At 38.7% G+C, this 24373-nt stretch overlaps 1 protein-coding gene across 3 annotated transcripts in view; it reads left to right on the forward strand.

Annotated features, from left to right (window-relative positions):
- The window catches only part of LOC143039536 (tetratricopeptide repeat protein 37), a 61639-nt gene that overhangs the window by 29667 nt on the left and 7599 nt on the right, over positions 1 to 24373 (forward strand). For all 3 annotated transcript variants that reach the window (XM_076209699.1, XM_076209701.1, XM_076209702.1), the window contains exons 15-23: positions 1914 to 2107; positions 2582 to 2770; positions 6966 to 7195; positions 7968 to 8152; positions 8483 to 8697; positions 10587 to 10710; positions 21263 to 21413; positions 23220 to 23373; positions 23865 to 24039. In XM_076209699.1, coding sequence (XP_076065814.1) covers positions 1914 to 2107; positions 2582 to 2770; positions 6966 to 7195; positions 7968 to 8152; positions 8483 to 8697; positions 10587 to 10710; positions 21263 to 21413; positions 23220 to 23373; positions 23865 to 24039 — 1617 coding nt within the window. The remainder of the gene's footprint in view (positions 1 to 1913; positions 2108 to 2581; positions 2771 to 6965; positions 7196 to 7967; positions 8153 to 8482; positions 8698 to 10586; positions 10711 to 21262; positions 21414 to 23219; positions 23374 to 23864; positions 24040 to 24373) is intronic.

A 24373-nucleotide genomic window follows, 5' to 3' on the forward strand; every position in this document is an offset into this window, starting at 1 on the left:
TCTTAGTTTTCTGCCACTTCCATTGTGTTCTCTGTTTCCCTTATGTTTTTCTTTAGTATGTCGAACTGCTTTATTTTCATGTTCACTACTCTCCAATAGAATCTCTCTTTCTCTGACTCCGTTCTTTCCTCGTTTTTTGCCTTAGCTTCAATTCTTTTCTTCTTTTCTGCCTCTCTTTCCTCCTTATTCATTTCTCTTTTTATCCATACCTTTTTATATTGATCATTTGTTGCTAGTTTCCCTGTCTTGGATAGAATTTTCTCTGCCGTTGTTTGTGACCTGAATTTAATCTTAATTGGTCTGGTCTTATCTGTACTATATTTTCCTAGTCTGAATTTTTCCTCAATTTCCTTTATAATTTCTGGTTCATCTTCCTGGACTAATTTTAATAAACTGCTTACTCTTTCATTTTCCTCCTTGATTCTTGCGGTTCTATCTGGGTTATGTTTCTCTTCAATTACTAATATAATTATACATTTCTTTTTGTCAGCTAATTCTCTTACTATATTCTCCTTCTGTCTCATCACTTTAATAACTGAGTCTTCATTATGTTCTTTCAATTGCTGTTTGACTATGTCAGTGAATGAAACCTTATTCCCTTCTTGAGTTATTCTCCAATTTTTAACTTCTGTAGCTATTTTCTCTCTATTTTCATTACTATTCTTCTTCAATTTCTCATTCTCCTCCTTTACATTTCCTAACTGTCTTTTTAGGTCCTCTATTTCTTCAGTTAAGTTTCTGTTAGCCTTCTCTAGTTGTTCCAACCTTTCAATTCTCTGGAAAATGGAGTCTACATTACCTAACTTACGTTCCAAGTCCTCGATCACCTTATCAACTCTCTCCTCTAGTTTTATCAGTCGGGGGGGGGGGGTTGTGTCCCCCCCACCCTCTTTAAATCCCTGGAACATATTCTCGTCACTTTCTTCTGTATTGTTCCTCTCTATACTCCTAATCTTTACATTTTTATTAGACATTTGATCCTCGCTAAGTCTTTTGTTTACCTTCCGCTTGTCTGGCTGGGCAAAGTCTACTCCCTCCTCATTTCCTTCCATTTCCCTCAGTAATCCCTCCCCTTTTCCTCTTTCCCTACGTTCCCACTACTCCACGAGCAATTTCCCCCCCACCCTGCAAAAACACTAGGCACTTCTCTTTGCGTTGGGATCCACAGACTTCAATTTTCTTCAGAACGTCTTCTAAGCCGTCCATTCGTTGAAGTGTGTGTGTGTGTGTGTGTGCACGTGCATACAATTTGACATTGATTGTCCGCACTTCTGTCTGTGTACCAGGAACCTCTTTTCCCCCTTATAATGGAGGTAGCCAAGACCTACACTCATTCCAGTCCCCTCCACCAGCCATTGTTTCCCTCTCTACATTGATTGCTTACACGACTCGGTGGCACAGTTGGTAGAGCGCTGAACTGCTACTATAGTGGCCCGTAGTTCTTGGTTTGAATCCTGCCCAGGGCCGAAATTATTTCGGTACCGCTGCACTTCGGGTCATTACTCTGACTCTCGTGGGCGGGGAGTTGGGGGGGGGGGGGGTGTAAGGTCATAGCATTACCCATAGATCGGACCTATGAGCTCTGAGCTCTCTTCCAGGAGGGAAATAGCTGTCGATCACGAGTTCAACAAGTGATCCAAAGACCAAGTGAAAGTGAATATATACGGATGAGTGGAAAAGGTGGTAGAGAAACGCGGGTTGGAGTGAGAACACTATATTCCCGACGTTTCGACTACAAGCCTTCCTCAGAGTGAAGAAGAAGACTTGTAGTCAAAACGTCAGGAATATAGTGTTCTCGCTCCAACCCACATTTCTGTACCACCTTTTCCACTCATCTGTCTGACCTTCATAGCATACATACATACCTTGTATTCCTACAAACTCAATAATATCAAAATTATTTGCTCTTCCAGATGACTGGCGAATACCTTGAGGCTATAAGTGACTATCGCAATGTGCTGGATAAGGATCTTCCCCCAGCAATCAAGGTCATCGGCTTGGCGGGCATGGCTGAAGTGCTCATTTCTCGTGCCAGAAAATACCACGAACAATTCTTTTTTGCCAATGTGAAAGACGACTGTCTTCAGGCCATACAGGCCCTTGTAAGGTAACGATTCACATCAAGTTAGATAAAGTAGTGAGGTGTGGAGGGGTAATGTGATTAAAGATGTATACATAATTCATTAAGTGTCTTGAAATCCACTGTTTTAAGACAAATTTACCTAGTTGTATTACACGGGAAGGGAGCTACAGTCATGGTGACCCATCTTTGTATCTTTCGGCATCAAGTTTTTTCTTAGAATCTTGAATAGTATTTGCACATACTGTTTTTTTTATCTAAGTTATTCCAGATATCCAGCACTCCGTGTGGGAAGCTTTTTTTTTTTTTTTTTTTTTTTGTATTTTTTTTTTTTTTTTTTTTTTTTTTCTTTCTTTTTTTCCAGATCTCTTCTTTAGTTATCCTTTTGAAGTTTCTTTTCATGACCTCTTCATTTGTCTCTGTGCTTCAATTAATTTGTTTTGTGAAGCTAATGCTGTTTAAGAAAAATGAAGAAAAGAATGTATTTGATTCGTGTTCTAGAGCCTGCAGCCTACGACCCAACAGTCCTGCCCTTTGGAAGCTCATCGGTGATGCCTGTATGCTCCTTAGCCCCATCCCGCAGTCAATGGCTAAGTTCGCCATCGCTTCCAAACTTTTGAACCCAGGAATGGAAGACCTGGAAGCCATGATAGAAGTGGACAAGCTTCAGGTTCTTCAGCTTGGTGGGAGGTGAGGGAATAGGCATACGTATACCAAAGACTTTTTCCCCCTTACAAGTTAGGAGCGGGGGGCGGTGGGCAAGGTGCAGGGATGACCCGTCATCCAGGAGGTGCTCAGATGAGAGGGAGGATGGGAGGGGTGTGGAGTGTATTTGGAGATGAAATGGGTGGGGGTGTTTTTGTGCCTTTCCCTTTTTGGCTACCTCCCTTGAAAGGGGGAAAAAGCCTTGGTATATGTATATATGTACAAGGTAGGAGTGCTGTAGAGGTGCTGTGTCACACTGCATTGCTTTTAGCAGTGTGGCAGAGAACAGGGATGACCCTTCATACACTAAGTGCTAAGATAGGAGGGATGACAAATGGATGTGGAGTGATTCAGACACCCCATTATAAGGGTGGAAAGGCCTATTGGTGTGTATGTAATATATATATTTACAATGCATGCGGTGGAATGGGCAGGGGGATGGGGGTGAGTTAGTATGTGTGAGCAAATTTTTGACGCAGCCCGAAGGGATTTCTCCCCGTCTTCTCCTTTATGCATGGAGGGACGGAGAGGGGGGTCACCGATTTAATGAAGCGGCCTTGCTGTGGATGTGCTTTGTCTTGCGACACTGCTTCTGACCCAGGGCAGTGGACAAGGTGCAGGGATGACCTGTCATCCAGGAATTGTTAAGATGAGAGGGAGGGTGGAGTAGTGTGGAGTGTATTCAGGGATGGAATGGGTGGGAATGATTTTATGCCTTTTCCTTTTTGGCTACCTCCCTAGTACATACATACATACATACATATACCAAGGCTTTTTCCCCCTTACAAGGGGGGTAGCCAAAAAGGGAAAGGCATACCTCCCTTGGAAGGGGGAAAAAGCCTTGGTATATATATTTACAATGAATACAGCAAGTAGGTCATTGAATACATACATACATATACCAAAGAATTTTTTTCCTCCCTTACAAGGGAGGTAGCCAAAAAACAAAGGCATAAAAACCGCTCCCACTCATTCCATCCCTATCACACTCCACTCCCTTCCACCCTCTTTCCTCCCTCATATCTTTGCACCTCCTGGATGATGGGTCATCCCTGCATCTCCTCCACTGCCCTGAGTCAGAAGCAGTGCCGCATGACACAGCACATCCACGGCAAGGCCGCTTCATTAAATGGACAACCCCCTCTCTCTGACCCCTCATGCAGAAAAGGAGAAGACAGGGAGAAATCCCTTTGGGTTTCGTCAAATTTTTCTCACACATACTCCCTCACCCCCTCCCCATCCCCCACCCATTCTACCTCATGAATCACAACATCATCCGTATACAAGGCACCTGACAAAAATATCACGTCAAAGACGCTTCATAAATCTTCATAAATCTTACAATAATGAAACAATCAACATAAACATAAAAACATAAGAATGAAGGAGACTGCAAGAGACCATAAGGCCTACACTAGGCAGCTCCGTATCCATCACCACCTGTCATCCCCATCCATAAAGTTGTCTAATCATTTCTTAAAACAACTGATAGTTTCAGCGCTTACTACAGTTGCTTTAAGAAACAATTAGACAAATGAAAGACTAATTGTAGAAGTAGAGTTTTAAGAGGCTTTCTCTAGTTTTTGCTTTTTCTGTATAGGGTTTTAAGAGGCTTTTTCTAATTTTTGCTTTTTCCTTTGTCCTTCTTTGTATCATGAGGAGGTAAGATGAGAGGAAGGAAAGGGTGGTGGAGGGGAGTGGAATGGATGGGAGTAGGAATGCGCCTCTGACTTAGCTACCTCCGTCATAAGAGGGAAAATATTCTTGGTATATATATATATATATATATATATATATATATATATATATATATATATATATATATATATATATATATATATATATATATATATCTATATATTATGGGAAAGGTGGAGGGGGAAACACGGGTCTTTATCTGATTATCGAGTGTATTCCTGACCGGTTTCGCTTACAATAGCTTATTCAGAGGAGTGTTACTCGGTTCTAGGACAGTTTGATACTGGACACTTTGATACCGGACATTTTGATACCGGGCATTTCACTACCGGACATTTTGTGACTAGGATTTTTCACTACCGGGCATTTCGAGACCACTATATATATATATATAAGGCATGAAACCAATTTATGTACTAAAAGTAAGGAGTGAAAAGTACAAATAAAAAAACTATAAACAGACTAAAAAAATTATTTTGTAAAAAACATATTACAAGTCTAATTAAAAAAAGACGAGCAACAATATTATCTAGTTAAAATTTTTTAATGTTATGAGCAGTGCCACGAAGATATAAAAACCAAATTATGTATTAAAAGTAAGGAGTTAAAAGTACAAATTGAAAAAATATAAACGTATTACAAGTATAATAAAAAAAAAAGACAAGCAACAATATTATCTAGTTAAAAATGTTTAATGTTATGAGCAATGCCACGAAGATATTGGATTTTATTTGAAGGATCATACTGTTCTAGCAATTTTTTTATACGCTGATTGGCGTCCCTGTATTTTTTTTTTTTTCTTATTTTTTTTTTTTTTTTTTTTTTTTTTTTTTTTGAGGTTACGCTGTCTCCACGATTGAGATGGGCAATTCTTGTTGCACTGAGAGGCTCTTCATGTTTTAAAGCAGTTATAAGGGACCAAATATTAGGATGCACATTTGTCACGGAGGTTCTTAGTGCATTATGAAATCCTTCAACATAGTTATTAGTGCGTGGCATACCATTTTCAGTGCGTTCATGAACATTCCATAAATGAATAGGGAAGACTTGGCTCGACTCTTCGCCTTCGTTGGCCACGACCTCTCACTCCTCCATTATAATATGTTTCGAAATATGAAACAAGCTCTTGGGGAAAATCGTCGTCATCAGTTAATTCTTCGAAGCCGTCAATAACATCGTCAATGGGAAGGAAATCAAGTGCGGATAAACATCTCACTTTTAAACTAAAATCATCATCTTGGTGATATTGCTGTTTAAAACCTATTGTTACAACTTGTTTGTAAACATTTTGTGAGAGGTGAAATAGGCAACACGTAACATCTGAACTAGGGAATATATCTAATAAACTATTGATGGCCGCTTTTTCAAAATCCATCATCACAGTGGCAGGTTCAACATTACGCAAGAGTTCTTTTATAGTAGTAAATAGTCTATTGTAAGTATATTGTGTCTTATTTGGGAGCAAGGCGAACATTCTCTGAACACTAATGTCGTTGTCTTGAATATGTAATAGCACATACATTCAGATTTTGGGTTTCTTTACATATTATAGTCCGAGGAGCATCTTGTGTAGATCCAGACATTATTTTCATTTGATGATGTGCTACTTTTGATTCCACTCTTGCTGCTGTTGCACTGTGATTATGCTCACCTACAGTCTTAACGATTTTGTTGTCACCATCACCAACATAGGTGTGTACGCGGGCTTTACACAACCTATTTTCGCACTGCCAATACTGCTTGGAACCATCCTTATTAGTTTTGTGTTTATCATGTATATAGTTTAGATCATCTACTAATTTCTTTCCATTTTTAGTTGAAGCAATTACACGAGGCATGGGTGATACAATAAAAATGTATATATTTATCCCCAAATGCAGCAGCCGTAGTTGATAGCCAAGCGTTAGTAGTAGACTGAGAGTGATATATATATTATTTAAACAACCAAATACAAGAACAGTATGGCAATTATTTAAACAACCAATTACAAGAACATTATGGCGATTATTTAAACAACCAATTACAAGAACAGTATGATAGTTATTTAAAATAAACTCCAATATCTTCGCGCACACTCATATATATATCTAGTGGTATCGAAATGCCCGGTAGTGAAAAATCCTAGTCACAAAATGTCCGGTAGCGAAATGCCCGGTATCAAAATGTCCGGTATCAAAATGTCCAGTATCAAACTGTCCGGTCACCGTGTTACTCTGGGTCGAAGTTGGCGGTGTTTCCCCCTCCACCTTTCCCATAATTTGTCCAAATCTCTCTACATATATATATATATATATATATATATATATATATATATATATATATATATACATATATATATATATATATATATATATATATATATATATATATATATAGTCTTATTTTTCATGGCTAAGAGAATAGAGGACAAGTATAAGAGGCTATATAAGCCATATCAACAACATCTTTCACTTTCATGTGATGGTTTTTGTGGTACTCGCAGGTGCTACGGTCTTGCGTTGCAGACATCCGATGACGATGCAGTCCTGTGGCATGACCTTGGTGTCGTATTGTTCATGCAGGGATGTTGCATACAAGAAGGACACAAAGAACCACTGGAGCAGGTGGCGGCTCTAAGTAATCGGGCAGTTCTAGCCATCAAGAAGAGCCTGAGCATTGAACCCGCCTTCGCAAAGGCTTGGGCATCTCTCGGAATTATAGCCTCCCATCAGAGTAAGTAGGAACCATTGCTTAGTTGAGTAGAACTGTGGCGTCAGTCAGGACAAGTTCTTGAAAACCTGCCAGTGGGTTAGAGGGATCAAAGAAGGTACTGTGTATGGCCGCATGCTGGCTGAGTGGATTAGAGTGATTGGATCGTTGATATTTTGATGGAGGTTGGGAATGGAAGCAGTTCAAGCCCTTCTGCCCTTCTGGGCAGGGCAGCGGACAAGATGGAGGGATGACTCTTCATCCAGGAGGTGCCAAGATAAGAGGGAGAGAAGATGGTAGAGGGGAGTGGAGTATGGAGGGGATGGAATTGGTGGGAATGGTTTCTATGCCTTTGTCTTTTGGCTACCTCCTGTATAATGGGGGAAAAAGAGCCTTCGGTATATGTATGCATGTTAAAGTAAGGTAATGAGATGTACAAGGGGAGAGGATGGCAGCAAATGGGAAGTGAATATTAAAGGAGAGATGCTGAGGAAGTGGATAGATTTAGATACTTGGGGATGAATGTGGCAGGAAAGAGAGAGGTGGAGGTAGAATGTAGATTAAAGAAGTAAGTAAATCCCTTGGAGGATTAAAAAAGTATAATTAGAAATAGACATTTGGGAATGGATGCCAATAGATTATATGAAGGAGTGATTGTGCTGACAGCACTGTATGGGGCAGAAACATGGATCATAAGGGAGGAAGAAAGAGATTAAAAGTAAGAAACAAGGAAGTGAGGAAGAGAGTGGGGGTGGAGAAGGAGAAGAAGAAGAAATTAATTTGTTTCTTTAATCAGGTGTAGATGACCCTGCCCTTGCACAGCACGCCTTTATCACGTCACTACAGTACCAGAGTACTGCAGAGACGTGGACCTTATTAGGAGCCCTCTACCTTCAACACGACGATGCAATGCTGGCTCATGAGGCCTTTGCTCAGGCACAAGCTCAGGATCCGGCCTTCGTCAATTGCTGGGTAGGACAGGTAAGCGCGGAGACGAGATGAAATGATATACTGATCCTTCAGTGTATCAACATAGTTAAGGTTTATTCAACAATATAAAATACAATTTAGACATACATATATACAAAATTTATACAAAATTAGTAGTTGAAACATATTGTTCATTGATTATTTTACCAAAAAATCTGAAGGAACCAATTCTTTCCCCGTAGAAAAAAGTGGTCGTGTTATGCTTGAATTTGATTTGACAGGAAATGCAGAAGCAAGAGGCAAATTGCAATATACCTCAGCATAAGACAGTTTTCATATTCTAATAAAATAATTATCATTCTTTCCTCCCGTCATGTGTAGGCCCTTGTGGCAGAAGCTGTCGGCCACTCGGAGACGCTGGATTTGTTCCGTCACACGACGCTGCTCGGCATTCAGACAGAGAGTTGCTTTGGTTACGGTCACCACATTACTCATGCAGCAAGCGACCCACCAGTCATGAAGGAAGATGTGAGAATGAAGTCAACTGTTGCAGAAGCAATGCACAAAGCTTCAGATTGCCTTCAATTCTATATCAGGCAAGTAAGAGGGGTGAGGGAGTATGTATGAAAGATAGATTGACACAGCCCAAAGGGATTTCTCCCCATCTCCTTTTCTGCGTGAGGGGACGGAGAGGGGGTGTTGCCGAATTAATGAAGCGGCCTTGCTGTGGATGTGCTGTGTCCTGCGACACTGCTTCTGATCCAGGGCAGTGGACAGGATGCAGAGATGACCCGTCATTCAGGAAGTGCCAAGATGTGAGGGAGGGAAGAGGGTGGAGGGGATAGAGTCTGTAGGGGATGGAATGTGTGGGAGTTGTTTCTATGCCTTTTTCTTTTTGGCTACCTCCTGTGTAAGGGGGAAAAAAGCCTTTGGTATATGTATGTATGTACATATATACACCAAGAAGCTCGCTGGCTGAGCGGTTTAGGGTGTCATTACTTGCAGTGAAGGTCAAGGTGATGGTGGTTTGAATCCTGCCACCGGCGAAGTTGAACCAAGGGCATGGTTCATTAAATTCCACGCTACAAAGCCCTTTGTGAGGGGCACCATCCAAGCCTCCCGATAAAGGGGGGGAGTGTGTGACGTTAAACCATATCATCATCATCACATACATACATACATATACCAAGGGTTTTTTCCCCCTTACAAGGGAGGTAGCCAAAGTCAAAAGGTGAATGCAGTCAGACTTCAACCGACACGAGTATTAGGTTCCATAGCCCATTGTTAGGATGAAATTCGTGTTGGCGAATGATAGGTCTTGTGGGAAAAAATAGGTTCCCAGACCCTCTCCAGACACTGGTACACAACACAACCCGACAGGCTATTCAGATTGTGCTATCGTGAATCATGGTTATGTTCGGCAAATCCTGGGGTATTTTAGCTATTCATGTAAATGCGAATTTTGTGTATGGTGAAATCATGTCAGGTGAGGCCTGATAGTGTGTTTGTATATATGTGTATATATATATATATATATATATATATATATATATATATGTACAACACTGAATTGGTCCTGGTGAACAGAAATAGATTTTTATCAACCCCAATACACTTTAATTCTAAGCCATCAACATTGGCAGATCCGCGGAGGCTAACATGCAGAAATTGAAACCCGGTACAGCCAAGGATTTAAACCAGGCTATCACGTGACAAGTGCTGTAGTGACTTACCAATTGCGCCACTGGTAAGGCACAATCGGTAAGTCACTAAAGCATTTGTCATGTGATAGCCTGGTTCGGGTCCTTGGCCATACCATGGATCTGCCGATGTTGATGGCTTAGAATTAAAGTGTATTGTGGTTGATAAAAATGTGTGTGTATGTATATATATATATATATATATATATATATATATATATATATATATATATATATGCGTAAATAACCACTAGGAAAAAGTAAACTAACGAAGCAGAGCGCTTTCGTGTAATTACATCTTCAGTGCAGATACAAAGAAGGAATTAAAACAATTCTTTGTATCTGCACTTTGTATCTTTGTATCTGCACTGAAGATGTAATTACACGAAAGCGCTCTGCTTCGTTAGTTTACTTTTTCCTAGTGGTTATTTACGCATTTGTGAACACACGCTCCTAGTGTTTTTATTGCATATATATATATATATATATATATATATATATATATATATATATATATATATATATATATATATATATATATATATTCTTCTTCTTCTTCTTCTTCTTCTTCTTCTTCATACATATACATATACCAAAGGCTTTTTCCCCCTGACAAGGGCAGTAGCCAAAAAACAAAAGCATAAAATCCACTCCCACCCATTCCATCCCCATATACTCCACTTCCATCCACCCCCCTCCCTCCCTCATATGAAAAATTGTGCAAATATTGAAAAAAGTGATATTTTCCTCCATTGCTGTGTAATCGTTGATTTTTCTATGCACAGACAAAAAGAGGAGGACACGGTTGGGTTGAATATGGCTGGCTTAACAGCTGAAATTATGGGTCTCAAGACGACAGCGATTAAGATCTACCAGACAGCCCTGGACAGAGCCTGTCAAGGAGAGCAGGTGGGTGCTGAAAGTGTGAAGTCTTAATGATACTTTGATGTTGGCTAAACATGCATGGTTTTGAGTGACTTGTTACGTTCTGTCTATGATACATGTTTGATGGGACCCAGTGAGCATTACTCTTTTCCTGTATGCTACAATTAGGTGTACACACACACACACACACACACACTTTCAACGAACGGACGGCTTGACGAACGCTCTGAAGAAAAGTGCAGATTGAGGATACCAACGCAAAGAGAAGTGCCTTTTTGTATTTGCAGGGGGGGGGGAAATTGCTCGTGAGGCAGTAGGTAAGTAGGAAAAGAGGAGAAGGGGAGGGATTGCTGGGGAAATGGAAGGAAATGAGGATGTGGAGGACTTGGCCCAGGCAGACGGGCGTAAGGTCAACATGAAACGACCACCGGATGACGAAATGGCAAATAAAAATGTAAAGATTAGAAGTATAGAGAGGAGAAATACAGTAGAAAGTGACGAGAATATGTTCCAGGGATTTAAAGAGGGTGGGGGGGACACAACCCCCCCCCGACTGATAAGACTAGAGGAGAGAGTTGATAAGGTGATCGAGGACTTGGAACGTAAGTTAGGTAAGGTAGACTCCATCTTCCAGAGAATTGAAAGATTGGAACAACTAGAGAAGGCTAACAGAAACTTAACTGAAGAAGTAGAGGACCTAAAAAGACAGTTAGGAAATGTAAAGGAGGAGAATGAGAAATTGAAGAAGAATAGTAATGAAAACAGTGAGAAAATAGCTACAGAAGCTAAAAATTGGAGAATAACTCAAGAAGGGAATAAGGTTTCATTCACTGACATAGTCAAACAGCAATTGAAAGAACATAATGAAGACTCAGTTATTAAAGTGATGAGACAGAAGGAGAATATAGTAAGAGAATTAGCTGACAAAAAGAAATGTATAATTATATTAGGAATGGAAGAGAAACATAACCCAGATAGAACCGCAAGAATCAAGGAGGAAAATGAAAGGGTAAGCGGTTTATTAAAATTAGTCCAGGAAGATGAACCAGAAATTATAAAGGAAATTGAGGAAAAATTCAGACTCGGAAAATATAGTACAGATAAGACCAGACCAATTAAGATTAAATTCAGGTCACAAACAATGGCAGAGAAAATTCTATCCAAGACAGGGAAACTAGCAACAAATGATCAATATAAAAAGGTATGGATAAAAAGAGAAATGAATAAGGAGGAAAGAGAGGCAGAAAAGCAGAAAAGAATTGAAGCTAAGGCAAAAAACGAGGAAAGAACGGAGTCAGAGAAAGAGAGATTCTATTGGAGAGTAGTGAACATGAAAATAAAGCAGTTCGACATACTAAAGAAAAACATAAGGGAAACAGAGAACACAATGGAAGTGGCAGAAAACTAAGAGTGTCTTACACAAATATAGATGGATTGATAACAGGATTGAATGAACTGAATGATTATTTGAAAGAAAAAGAACCGGACATAATGGGAATTGTAGAAACAAAATTAAAAGGCCCACTACCACCCAACAGTGTAGGACATGATACATACAATTATTGGATTAGAAACAGAGAGAAAAAACAAGGGGGTGGAGTTATGTTCCTGACAAAGAAGGATATAAACGTGAAAGGTGTCATATATGGAAAGAATACAGTAGAGATGATTATGATAGAAGTGGAAGACCGAGATAAGAAGAGCAGAAAATTTGTGATCAATTATGTGCCTCCGAAAACAGCCTCATGGGAGGAGAGTGAACATAAAAGTATGTTAGAGGACACAAAGATAGCATTAACTAAAATAATGGAAGACGGAGGAAGAATAGTTATGATGGGCGACTTTAATTGCAAAGAAATCTGCTGGGAAGAAATGACAGTAAAGAGTGGTGATGACTCATGGGGAAATGCTCTACTTGAGATGATTACTGACCATTCAATGACACAATGGATACAAGAGAACACTAGGTATAGAAATGAAGAAGAACCATCGAGGCTAGACTTAATAATTACATCTGAACCTAGAATAGTGGACAAGATTGAATATAAAACACCAATAGGTAAAAGTGACCACATATTGATTGAACTGGAACTTAATGAAGAAAAATATATGAAAAGAAATGAACAATATAGAAAAGGAAGAATGATGTATGAAAAAACAAACTTTGATAAAATAAGAGAATTCTTCCAACAAGAAAACTGGGAAGAAATATACAAAGAAGAAACATCAGTGGAAGAGAAATGGAATATTTTGACAAAAATTTACAAAGAAGGAGTGGAAAAGTATGTCCCAAGACAAAAACAAGAAAAAGAATATGTAAAATGCTGGTACAACAAAAGTTGTAGGGAGTTAAAAGACAAAAGAGACAAAGCCTGGACCGGATGGAAAAAAGACAGAAGACCTGAAAAATGGAAAATATATACTGGTTATAGAAATGAATATGTACAAAAGTGCAGAGAGGAAAAAAGAAAATATGAAAAAGATGTTATAGAAAAGTGTAAAGATCAACCAAAACTATTCTACAGATTTGTAAACAATAAACTGAAAAACAAACAAGACTTGGAGAAATTAAGACAAGGAGGAGTTGAATACACTGAGGAAATGGAAATGGCAGAAATTATGAACAAACATTTTAAATCAGTGTTTACAAGGGAAAATATACAACCTGAAGAGATTGAGTGGAAGGAAAAAGTCCCCCCTATGGAAGAAATAGAAGTAACGAAGAATGAAATATTGACACACTTGGGTAATTTTGATGTCAGAAAATCGCATGGGCCAGATGAAATAGCAAACTGGATTCTGAAAGAATGTAGGAATGAACTGGCAGACAAAATACATAGCATAATAAGCAGTTCCTTAAAAGAAGGAAAAGTTCCAGAAGATTGGAAAAAAGCAAATATAGTACCTATATATAAAGGAGGAAATAAAGAAGAACCTACCAACTATAGACCAGTCTCTCTAACAAGTACAATAGCAAAAATATGTGAAAGAATTATCAAAAGTAGATGGGTAAAATACTTGGAAAAAAACAACGTACTAAATCCAAGGCAATTTGGATTCAGACAAGGACGATCATGCGTCACCAATTTAATATGTTTCTATTCAAGACTAATAGATATAATACAAGAAAGAGATGGATGGGCTGATTGTGCATTTCTAGACCTAAAAAAAGCTTTTGACAAAGTACCACATAAGAAGTTGCTTAAGAAATTAGAATATGAAGGAGGAATACAAGGTAAATTGCTAAATTGGATGGAAGACTTTTTGCAAGAAAGAAAAATGAGAGTAGTGATAAGAGATCAGCACTCAAAATGGAATGAAGTAATAAGCGGTGTCCCGCAGGGAACAGTTCTGGCCCCAATAATGTTTGCTATATATATTAATGATATGGATGAAGGAATTGAAAGCTATATGAGCTTCTTTGCAGATGATGCAAAATTACTGAAAAGAGTGAAAACTGAAGAGGATTGTGAATCACTACAGAGAGATCTAAATAAAGTACAAGAATGGAGTAGGAAGTGGGAGATGGAGTTCAATACAAAAAAGTGTAGTATAATGGAATTTGGAAAAAGCAAAAACAGAATAACAGGATCATATAATTTGGGAGAAGAAGGAATAAAAAGAGTAGAAAATGAGAGGGACCTGGGAGTCATTGTTATGAATAATATGTCACCTGAGAAACATATAAATAAGATTTTTGGAGAAACTTATAATTTAATAAGAACAATCAAAGTGGCATTTACATACCTGGATGAAGAAATGGTGAGGAAAATCCTAATCACCCTGATAAGACCAAGATTGGAATATGCAGCAACGATATGGTCACCAAGTACAAAAAAATGTATAAAAAAACTTGAAAGAATACAAAGAGCAATTACTAAACTGGCACCAACACTCTCAAAACTATCATATGAAGAGAGACTACAAAAACTTAAACTACAGACACTAGAGCAAAGAAGAGAGAGAGGAGATTTGATAGCTATTTACAGAATCATGAAAGGCATAGAAATTACTGATAGAGAGAATCTGATAAAATGGGATGACAGAAATACAAGAGGACACGGAAAGAAAATAAAAAAAGACAACTATAGAAGAGATTTGAAAAAGAACAGCTTTCCTCACAGAGCAATAGACAGTTGGAACAAGTTAGATGAGAAAGTGGTGTGTGCAAAAACAATACATGAATTTAAAAATAGTTTAGATAAAATGAGATATGAAGACGGGACCTCACGAGCATAGCTCCCCTTCCCGTAAAATACAACTAGGTAAATACAACTAGGTAAATACACACACACACACACACACACACACACACACACACACACACACACTAAGAGAAGAAGCAAAGGAAAAAAACTTGAAAAGATCAGAGACAGAATGCAAAGAATTCCAGTGGAGAGTAATAGACTTGAGATTAAGACAATGGCGCTTCAAAACGAACAAAACAAGGGAAGAAGAAACCAGGGAGAAGGAAGAAAATTAAAAGTGGCCTATACCAACATTGACGGACTAATTTCGGGACTGAACGAACTCAATGATTATCTGTTAGAAGCAAAACCAGACATAATGGGAATTGTAGAGACTAAACTAAGAGGCGAAATACCATCCACTGTTATCGGACAAGGTTTATACAACTACTGGATAAAAAACAGGGACAAGAAACAGGGAGGGGGAATCATGTTCTTGGCCAAGAAAGACCTAAAGGTGACAAAAATTGCAGAGGGCAAAGGTAATGCTGAATTGATCATGATAAAAGTCGAAGGCAAGAATATGAAAAGTAGAAAGTTTGTGGTGACTTATGTGCCTCCAAAAACAAGCGCTTGGAAAGAAATTGAACATAAAAAAATGCTAGATGACACAAGAAAATCACTCAATGAGATACTAATGGGTAAGGGTAATCTGGTAGTTATGGGGGACTTCAATTGCAAAGAAATTTGTTGGGACAGCATGACAGTGCAAGGAGGAGATGACTCGTGGGGCAATGTACTGCTAGATATGACCATGGAGTACACAATGACCCAATGGGTCCATGAAAACACAAGGTACAGAAATAATGAAGAGCCATCGAAACTAGATCTAATATTTACAACAGAGCCTGAAATAGTGCATAAAGTCCAGTATGAGACACCAATTGGAAAGAGTGACCATGTACTCATCGAAACTATACTAAAGGAAGAAATAGACATAGAGAGGAACGAAAAGCATAGGAAAGGAAGACTGAGGTACAACAAAACAGACTTTACAAAACTAAAGACATTCTTCCGGAGTGCAAACTGGGAAATATTTTACAGGGAAGAAACAGCAGTGGAAGAGAAATGGAATATATTGATGGAAAACTACAATGAAGGGGTAAACAGGCATGTACCAAGACAAAAGCGAGAGAGAGAGTACATTAAATGTTGGTTCAACAAAAGATGCAGTGAGGCAAAAGACAGAAGGGACAAAGCTTGGAAAAAGTGGAGAAAAGACAAAAAACAAAGCAAATGGCAAATTTATGTTAACTATAGAAATGAGTATGTTAATGTGAGAAGAGAGGAGAAAAGGAACCATGAGAAGGATATTATAGACAAATGCAAAGAGCAACCCAAACTATTCTATCGGTATGTGAATGGTAAACTTAAAAACAAACAGGAATTGGTGAAACTATGCCAAGGAAACATAGAATACACAGAAGATTTAGAGATGGCCGAAGTCATGAACAATCACTTTAAATCTGTTTTCACCAGAGAGAAAATACCGAATTGTGACATAGACAAAAACAAGAAATCTCCCCTCATGAATGAGTTTACAGCATCACTAAAGGAAATATCAGAACATTTATCAAGGCTGGATGTCAGAAAATCACATGGCCCGGACGGTATTGCAAATTGGATTCTAAAGGAGTGCAAAGAAGAACTAACAGACAAAATACACATCTTAATAAACAGCTCACTCAAAGAAGGAAAGATACCCGAGGACTGGAAAAACGCTAACATTGTACCAATACACAAAGGAGGAAACAAAGAAGAACCCACCAACTATAGGCCAGTATCTCTAACAAGCACCATTGCCAAAATTTGTGAGAAAATAATCAAGAATAGATGGGTAAAACATCTGGAAGACAATGACATATTAAACCCAAGACAATTCGGATTCAGACAAGGAAGATCATGCTCCACAAACTTAATATGCTTTTACTCAAGACTAATAGACATAGTGCAAGAAAGAAATGGATGGGCTGATTGTGCATTCCTAGACTTGCAAAAAGCCTTTGACAAAGTACCACACAGAAAACTACTAAAAAAACTGGAACACATAGGAGGAATACAGGGAAACCTACTAAAATGGATAGAGGACTTTCTGACTGGTAGAAAGATGAGAGTAGTGCTCAGAGAAAAATATTCAGACTGGAAAGAGGTGATCAGTGGAGTACCGCAAGGATCTGTGCTGGCACCAATAATGTTTGCTATCTATATGAATGACATGGATGAGGACGTGAACTGCTACATGAGCTTCTTTGCCGATGACGCCAAACTGCTAAGGAAAATAGAAACTGATGAGGACTGTGAAGCACTGCAAGAAGACCTAAATAGGGTATGGAACTGGAGTCAGAAATGGGAAGTGGACTTTAATACGAAGAAGTGTAGCATAATGGAGTTTGGAAAAAGCAAAAACAGAATATCAGGAAAATATACAATTGGAACCAAAGAAGTAAAGAAAGTAGGATCCGAAAAAGATTTGGGAGTAATTATCACGAACGACTTGTCCTATGATATACAGAGTAACAAAATTGTCGGGGAGACTTACAACTTGCTAAGATCAATAAAAGTGGCGTTTACATACTTGGACGAAGACATGATGAAAAAAATATTGGTTACATTGATAAGGCCTAGATTAGAGTATGCAGCGACATTGTGGTCCCCCAGTACCAAAAAGAATATAAAGAAAATAGAAAGAATCCAAAGAGCAGCTACAAAAATGGCACCTGCACTTGCAAACCTATCATACGAAGAGAGATTGGCTAAACTGGAGTTACCGACACTGGAGCAAAGAAGAGAGAGAGGTGACCTATTGACCATCTACAGAATCATGAAAGGCACAGAGGTACTCGATAGTGAGAACTTACTTAACTGGGACAAAAGAAACACAAGAGGACATGGAAAGAAAATAAAAAAACATAGCTATAGAAGAGAACTGAAGAAAAACAGTTTTCCTCATAGAGTTTTGGACACTTGGAACAAACTGGACAATGAAATAGTATGCGCAAAAACCATTCATGAGTTTAAAAACAAACTAGACACTGCAAGATACAAAGGCGGGACAACACGAGCATAGCTCCCCTTCCCGCAAAATACAACTAGGTAAATACAACTAGGTAAAATACACACACACACACACACACACACACACACACACACACACACACACACCAAAAAGAATATAAAGAAAATAGAAAGAATCCAGAGAGCAGCAACAAAAATGGCACCTGCACTTGCAAACCTATCATATGAGGAGAGATTGGCTAAACTGGAGTTACCGACGCTGGAGCAAAGAAGAGAGAGAGGTGACCTACTGACCATCTACAGAATCATGAAAGGTACAGAGATACTCGATAGAGAGGACTTACTAAACTGGGACAAGAGAAACACAAGAGGACATGGAAAGAAAATAAAAAAACATAGCTACAGAAGAGAACTGAAGAAAAACAGTTTTCCACATAGAGTAGTGGACACTTGGAACAAACTGGATAATGAAATAGTATGTGCAAAAACCATTCATGAGTTTAAAAGCAAACTAGACACTGCGAGATACAAAGGCGGGACACCACGAGCATAGCTCCCCTTCCGCAAAATACAACTAGGTAAATATACACACACAAAGATTGTCCAAATTGGAACCGCCAACTCTGGAACAAAGAAAAGAAAGAGGAGATCTGCTGACTATTTATAGAATCATGAAAGGAATGGAAATCCTAGATAGGAATGATTTACTAAAATGGGACAATGGAAAAACAAGAAGACATGAAAAGAAACTCAAAAAGGATAACTATAGAAGAGATCTGAAAAAAATAGCTTCCCACATAGAGTACTGGAACCTGGAATAATTTAGATAAAGAAACAGGGTGTGCAAATACTATTCAAGATTTTAAGAACAAACTGGATGCAGAGAGATACAAAAATGGGTTACTACAAGCATAGCTCTCGTCCCGTAAAATACAACTAGGTAATTACTCAAAATGAGAAGAAATGATAAGTGGTGTTCCACAAGGGTCAGTACTAGCTCCAATCATGTTTGCCATATACGTAAATGACATGGACGAAGGAGTTGAATGTTATTTTAATTTCTTAGCAGATGATGCAAAAATGTTAAAGAAAGTAACAACAAACGAGGATTGTAACTCATTACAATCAGACCTGACACAATCTGGAAATGGACTCAAAAGTGGGAGGTGAACTTTAATATAAAAAATGTAGCATAATGGAGTTTGGCAAAAGCAAAAGCAGAATTTTAAAAAATTAAAAAATTGGTGAAAATGAAATAAAAAAAGTGCACTCAGAAAGGGACCTTGGTGTGATAATCAGCAATGACATGACACCAGACAGACATATAAACAAAATAGTAGGTGAAACATACAATCTATTAAGATCAATGAAAATGGCATTTGAATACTTAGATGAAGAAATGATAAAAAAAAATATTAGTCACATTGATTAGACCAAAACTGGAATATGCAGCAACACTATGGACACTAGAATATAAGGAAACTAGAAAGAAAACTAGAAAGAGTTTTTATGAGAGTAGTAGAGCTTGTGTCAGGATTGGAAATGGAGAGAGTGAGTGGTTCGAGGTAAAGGTGGGACTTCGTCAAGGATGTGTTATGTCACCCTGGCTGTTCAACTTATACATGGATGGGGTAGTGCAAGAGGTAAATGCAAGGGTAGTGAGCAAGGGATTGGAGATGGTTAAAGAAAATGGAGAAAAGTGGGAGGTGAGCCAGCTGTTGTTTGCGGATGACACTGCACTTGTGGCAGGATCGGAGGAGGGATTGAGGAAGTTGGTGACAGAGTTTGGGAGAGTGTGTGATAGAAGAAAGCTGAAGATAAATGTGGGTAAAAGTAAGGTGATGAGATGTACAAGGGGTGAAAGTGGCAGTGGTCTGGAAGTGAGCATTAAGGGAGAGCGACTGGAGGAAGTGGATAGTTTTAGATACTTGGGTGCAAATGTGGCAGGAAAAGGTGGAGTGAAGGTGGAGGTAGAATGTAGATTGAGAGAAGCAAGTAAATGCCTAGGTGGATTAAAAAGTGTAATGAGAAATGGACATTTGTGAATGGATACTAAGAGATTGTATGAAAGAGTGATGTGCCAACAGCACTGTATGGGGCAGAAACATGGAATATAAGAGAGGAAGAAAGGAGTTTGAATGTGTTTGAGATGAGGTGTCTGAGAAGTATGGTAGGGGTTACTAGGCTGGATAGAGTGAGAAATGAGGAAGTGAGGAGGAAAACAGTGTTGGAAAGGGAGTTGGGAGATAGGGTTGATGAAAGAGTATTAGGAAGGTTTGGACATGTGGAAAGAATGAGTGAAGAAAGATTAGTAAATGAGGTGTGGAAGGCAGAGGTGGAGGGAATGAACATGTAGGGACGTTCTAGGATGAGGTGGATGGATGTAGTGAAGGGGGCTGTGGGGAAGAGGGGAATGTTTGTTGAGGAAGGACGGGAGAGGACAGAAGACAGGGGTGAATGGAGAATGGTTGTATATGGATGATGTTGTGGTGCATGAGGTGGAATGGGGGGTAGGGTAGTGTGTGTGAGCAAAATTTGACGCAGCCTGAAGGGATTTCTCCCCGTCTTCTCCTTTTATGCATGGGTGGGGGACGGAGAGGGGGTGGTCGCCGATTTAATGAAGCGGCCTTGCTGTGGATGTGCTGTGTCTTGCGACACTGCTTCTGATCCAGGGCAGTGGACAAGTTGCAGGGATGACCCATCATCCAGGAGGTGCTAAGATAAGAGGGAGGGGGAGGAGTGTGGAGTGTATTCAGGGATGGAATGGGTGGGAACGATTTTATGCCTTTGCCTTTTTGGCTACCTACCTTGTAAGGGGGAAAAACCCTTGGTATATGTATGTATGTAGAAAGAATACAGAGAGCAACAACAAAGTTTGCACCAACTCTTTCCAAATTAACATACGAACAAAGATTAACAAAACTAGAACTACCAACACTGGAGCAAAGAAGAGAAAGAGGTGATCTACTGACTATATATAGAATCATGAAAGGAATGGAAATCCTTGACAGAAAAGATCTACTAAAAATGACAATGGAAAAACAAGAGGTCATGGAAAGAAACTCAAAAAAGACAACTATAGAAGAGATAGGAAAAAGAACAGCTTCCCACACAGAGTACTGGATATATGGAATAACTTAGATGAAAAAACAGTGTGTGTAAATACTATTCACGATTTTAAGAATAAACTTGATGCTGAGAGATACAAAGACGGGTCACCACGAGCATAGCTCCCTTCCCGTATAATACAACTAGGTAAATACACACACACATTCTGATGTTGTAATCATGTTACACAAAGAAGCTTCTTTCAGATTGATGATAAATTGGTGGATGGAATACGAGGCAATTTAGGACGAATTTTGACTTCCATTGGTGAAGTAGATGAAGCTATTGCCATGTTTAAAGCCATCAAGCAGCCAGACCTCTTCTCCCAATGTGGCCTTGCCCTTGCCTGTCTCAGAGGTAAGTCTTAAAAGAGTACAAGTTGTAACGATATGTTGAAGGACCAACATTGGGTACCTGCATATGATGATGATGATAACAAGTAGTTTGGCAGCTGTAGAACAATGGGTAATATCTTCACATCACTACTCTTTTTTCTCAATATAAATATATATATATATATATATATATATATATATATTTTTTTTTTTTTTTTTTTTTTTTTTTTTTTTTTTTTTTTCTGGTAACCACTAAGGAAATCGGAAGGAAACAGTAATTCCCAAGCGCTTTCATGTAATTCACATCATCAGGGGAATACAGAAAAAGTTGTGTTACAAAGAGGTTTAAAATTAACAAGAATATACACTAGGAAAGGAACAGACATAGTAAGAGATTTAACAATATTAAACACTAGGAAAGGAACTGGCATAGTACAAGATGACACGAAATATTACATTAGGAAGGAACTGGTAAATCACAAAAAGTGTAATATTTCGTGTCATCTTGTGCTATGCCAGTTCCTTTCCTAGTGTTTAATCTTGTGACATCTCGTACTATGTCTGTTCCTTTCCTAGTGTATAATCTTGTTACTTTTAAACCTCTTTGTAACACAACTTTTTCTGTATTCCCCTGAAGATGTGAATTACACGAAAGCGCTTGGGAATTACTGTTTTCTTCCGATTTCCTTAGTGGTTACCAGCAAAATTTGTGGATCACGTGTTTTTTTTAGTGATCTTTCTGCATATATATATACATATATATATATATATATATATATATATATATATATATTATATATATATATATATATATATATTTGCACATTTGTAAAATGAGACTTGTTGACCCACTGTCAGAGAATGAGATAAAATAGAAAATCTGCATATTTCGACCACTATCTCTGGTCCTCATCAGGAGAAGATAGTGGTCGAAATATACAGATTTTCTGTCCATCTTATCTCATTCTTCGACAGTGGGTTAATAAGTATCATATATGTATATATATATATATATATATATATATATATATATATGTGTATATATATATATATATATATATATATATATATATGTATATATATATATATATATATATATATATATATATATATATATTTTTTTTTTTTTTTTTTTTCATGGTATATTTGTTGTATATAGAATCTGTGGATCCTGAGGATCATTGTTAGCCACTGTGATGCTGTTGGTTTCCAGATAATGAAGCTAAAAATAAGTTGTTATTGATATTGGCATTATCATCATTATGACTAATATTAGGAATGGTCTTTCATCCACAAGAAGCTAAAATAAAAGGGATGGTGTAGGTGCATCCCTTGGCTGGCTGCCTCCCTTTTAATTGGGAAAAAGCTTTTTAGGATATAGGTAAACTAATATTTTTGAGGAATATTTTATTTTACACCATTACGTTGCTGTGGATGTGCTGTGTCTGGCAACACTGCTTCTGACCCAGGGCAGTGGACAAGGTGCAGGGATGACCCGTCGTCCAGGAGGTGCTAAGATAGGAGGGAGGGTGGAGGGGTGTGGAGTGTATTCAGGGATGGAATGGGTGGGAATGATTTTATGCCTTTTCCTTTTTGGCTACCTCCCTTGTAAGGGGGAAAAAGCCTTGGTATATGTATATGTATATATGAGTAATATTAGGAATGGTCTTTCATCCACAAGAAGCTAAAATAAAAGGGATGGTGTAGGTGCATCCCTTGGCTGGCTACCTCCCTTATAATGGGGAAAAAGCTTTTTAGTTTATAGGTAAACTAATATTTTTGTGGAATATTTTTTTTTACCCCATTAAACACTTTATTCTTCCATTAGCTGGGAAGTACGAGGAATCTTATGAAGGCTACACATCCGCCCTGCATTGGCTGGCTCCAGATGATTCTCAGAAGTCTGATGTTTTTGTTGCCTTGGCAACGTTGCAGTACAAACTGCAACACAAAGATGAGGCCAAGAGTCTTCTCTTCCAAAGGTACTTTGTTTATGTTTTCATACACAGCTGTAGTTCCTAAGCCAGTGGTTCTTAACCTTTTTTGGCAGCGACCCAAAATTTTGCACAAATCAAGCATCGCGACCCAAGCCTACAAATAAATTTTCTGCTTTGGAGTTTTTATTTAATCATGGTCTGCTTAGAATCCTAAAACTAGGCATCATGTATTTTAATTATTACAGTATATAATTATAATATATTTGTAGTGGGAAAATAATTATTTTCTGCAAACCCTTAGCGACCCAATAAAATGGCTTGGCGACCCAAATTTGGGTCCCGACCCAGGGGTTAAGAACCCCTGTCCTAAGCAAAGGTAATGCCACCCCACCCCACCCCACCCCACCCCCTACAGATAAACTGATTGATTGATCTGTGCCACCCCACCCCACCCAACCCCACCCCATGCAATAGACAATCAAGTCAGCAGATAAACTGAATGATTGATTGATTGATCTGTACTCAACCTACTGCAGTTACCAATTGAGCGGAGCTTCCGTCCGTGGTCTGTTGGCTCTGGCATCGCTTGGCCTTATCACCGAGGATTCCACCCTAACGGAAGCCGCCATGAACGAGCTCATACCACATGCAGAAGCCAAGCATTGTCTCCATCACGTGGCCTTCCTAAGGGCAACACACGCTCTCACCAAGGTAAGTCGACACAAGAACGTATTCTGGCTGATTATATCTTTTCCTCACATTTCGAAGCAGAACATGTTTACTTTGACTTTTAGTTTAATCATCAGCGTAGGACTGTATAACCCATTTGTTACCCAACAAAGTCTGTTTATGTCTGCAACCATTTTGAAGATGATCAGTCATTGATCTTGTTTAGTGCTGTGTGTTTGGCACAACTCATGCAAATTGCAGTCATAAGATCTTGCATTGTCAATAGAGATCCTACCCCTTCCCTCCATTCCACACGCCAGTTAACAAACCATGTGAGATGTGTGTGTTGTCGGGTTTGGTACGATTGGTCTAATAC

This window comes from Oratosquilla oratoria, chromosome 26 (genome assembly GCF_046742065.1).
Source record: "Oratosquilla oratoria isolate Oo_2021 chromosome 26, ASM4674206v1, whole genome shotgun sequence".
Classification (NCBI taxonomy): Eukaryota; Metazoa; Arthropoda; class Malacostraca; order Stomatopoda; family Squillidae; genus Oratosquilla; species Oratosquilla oratoria.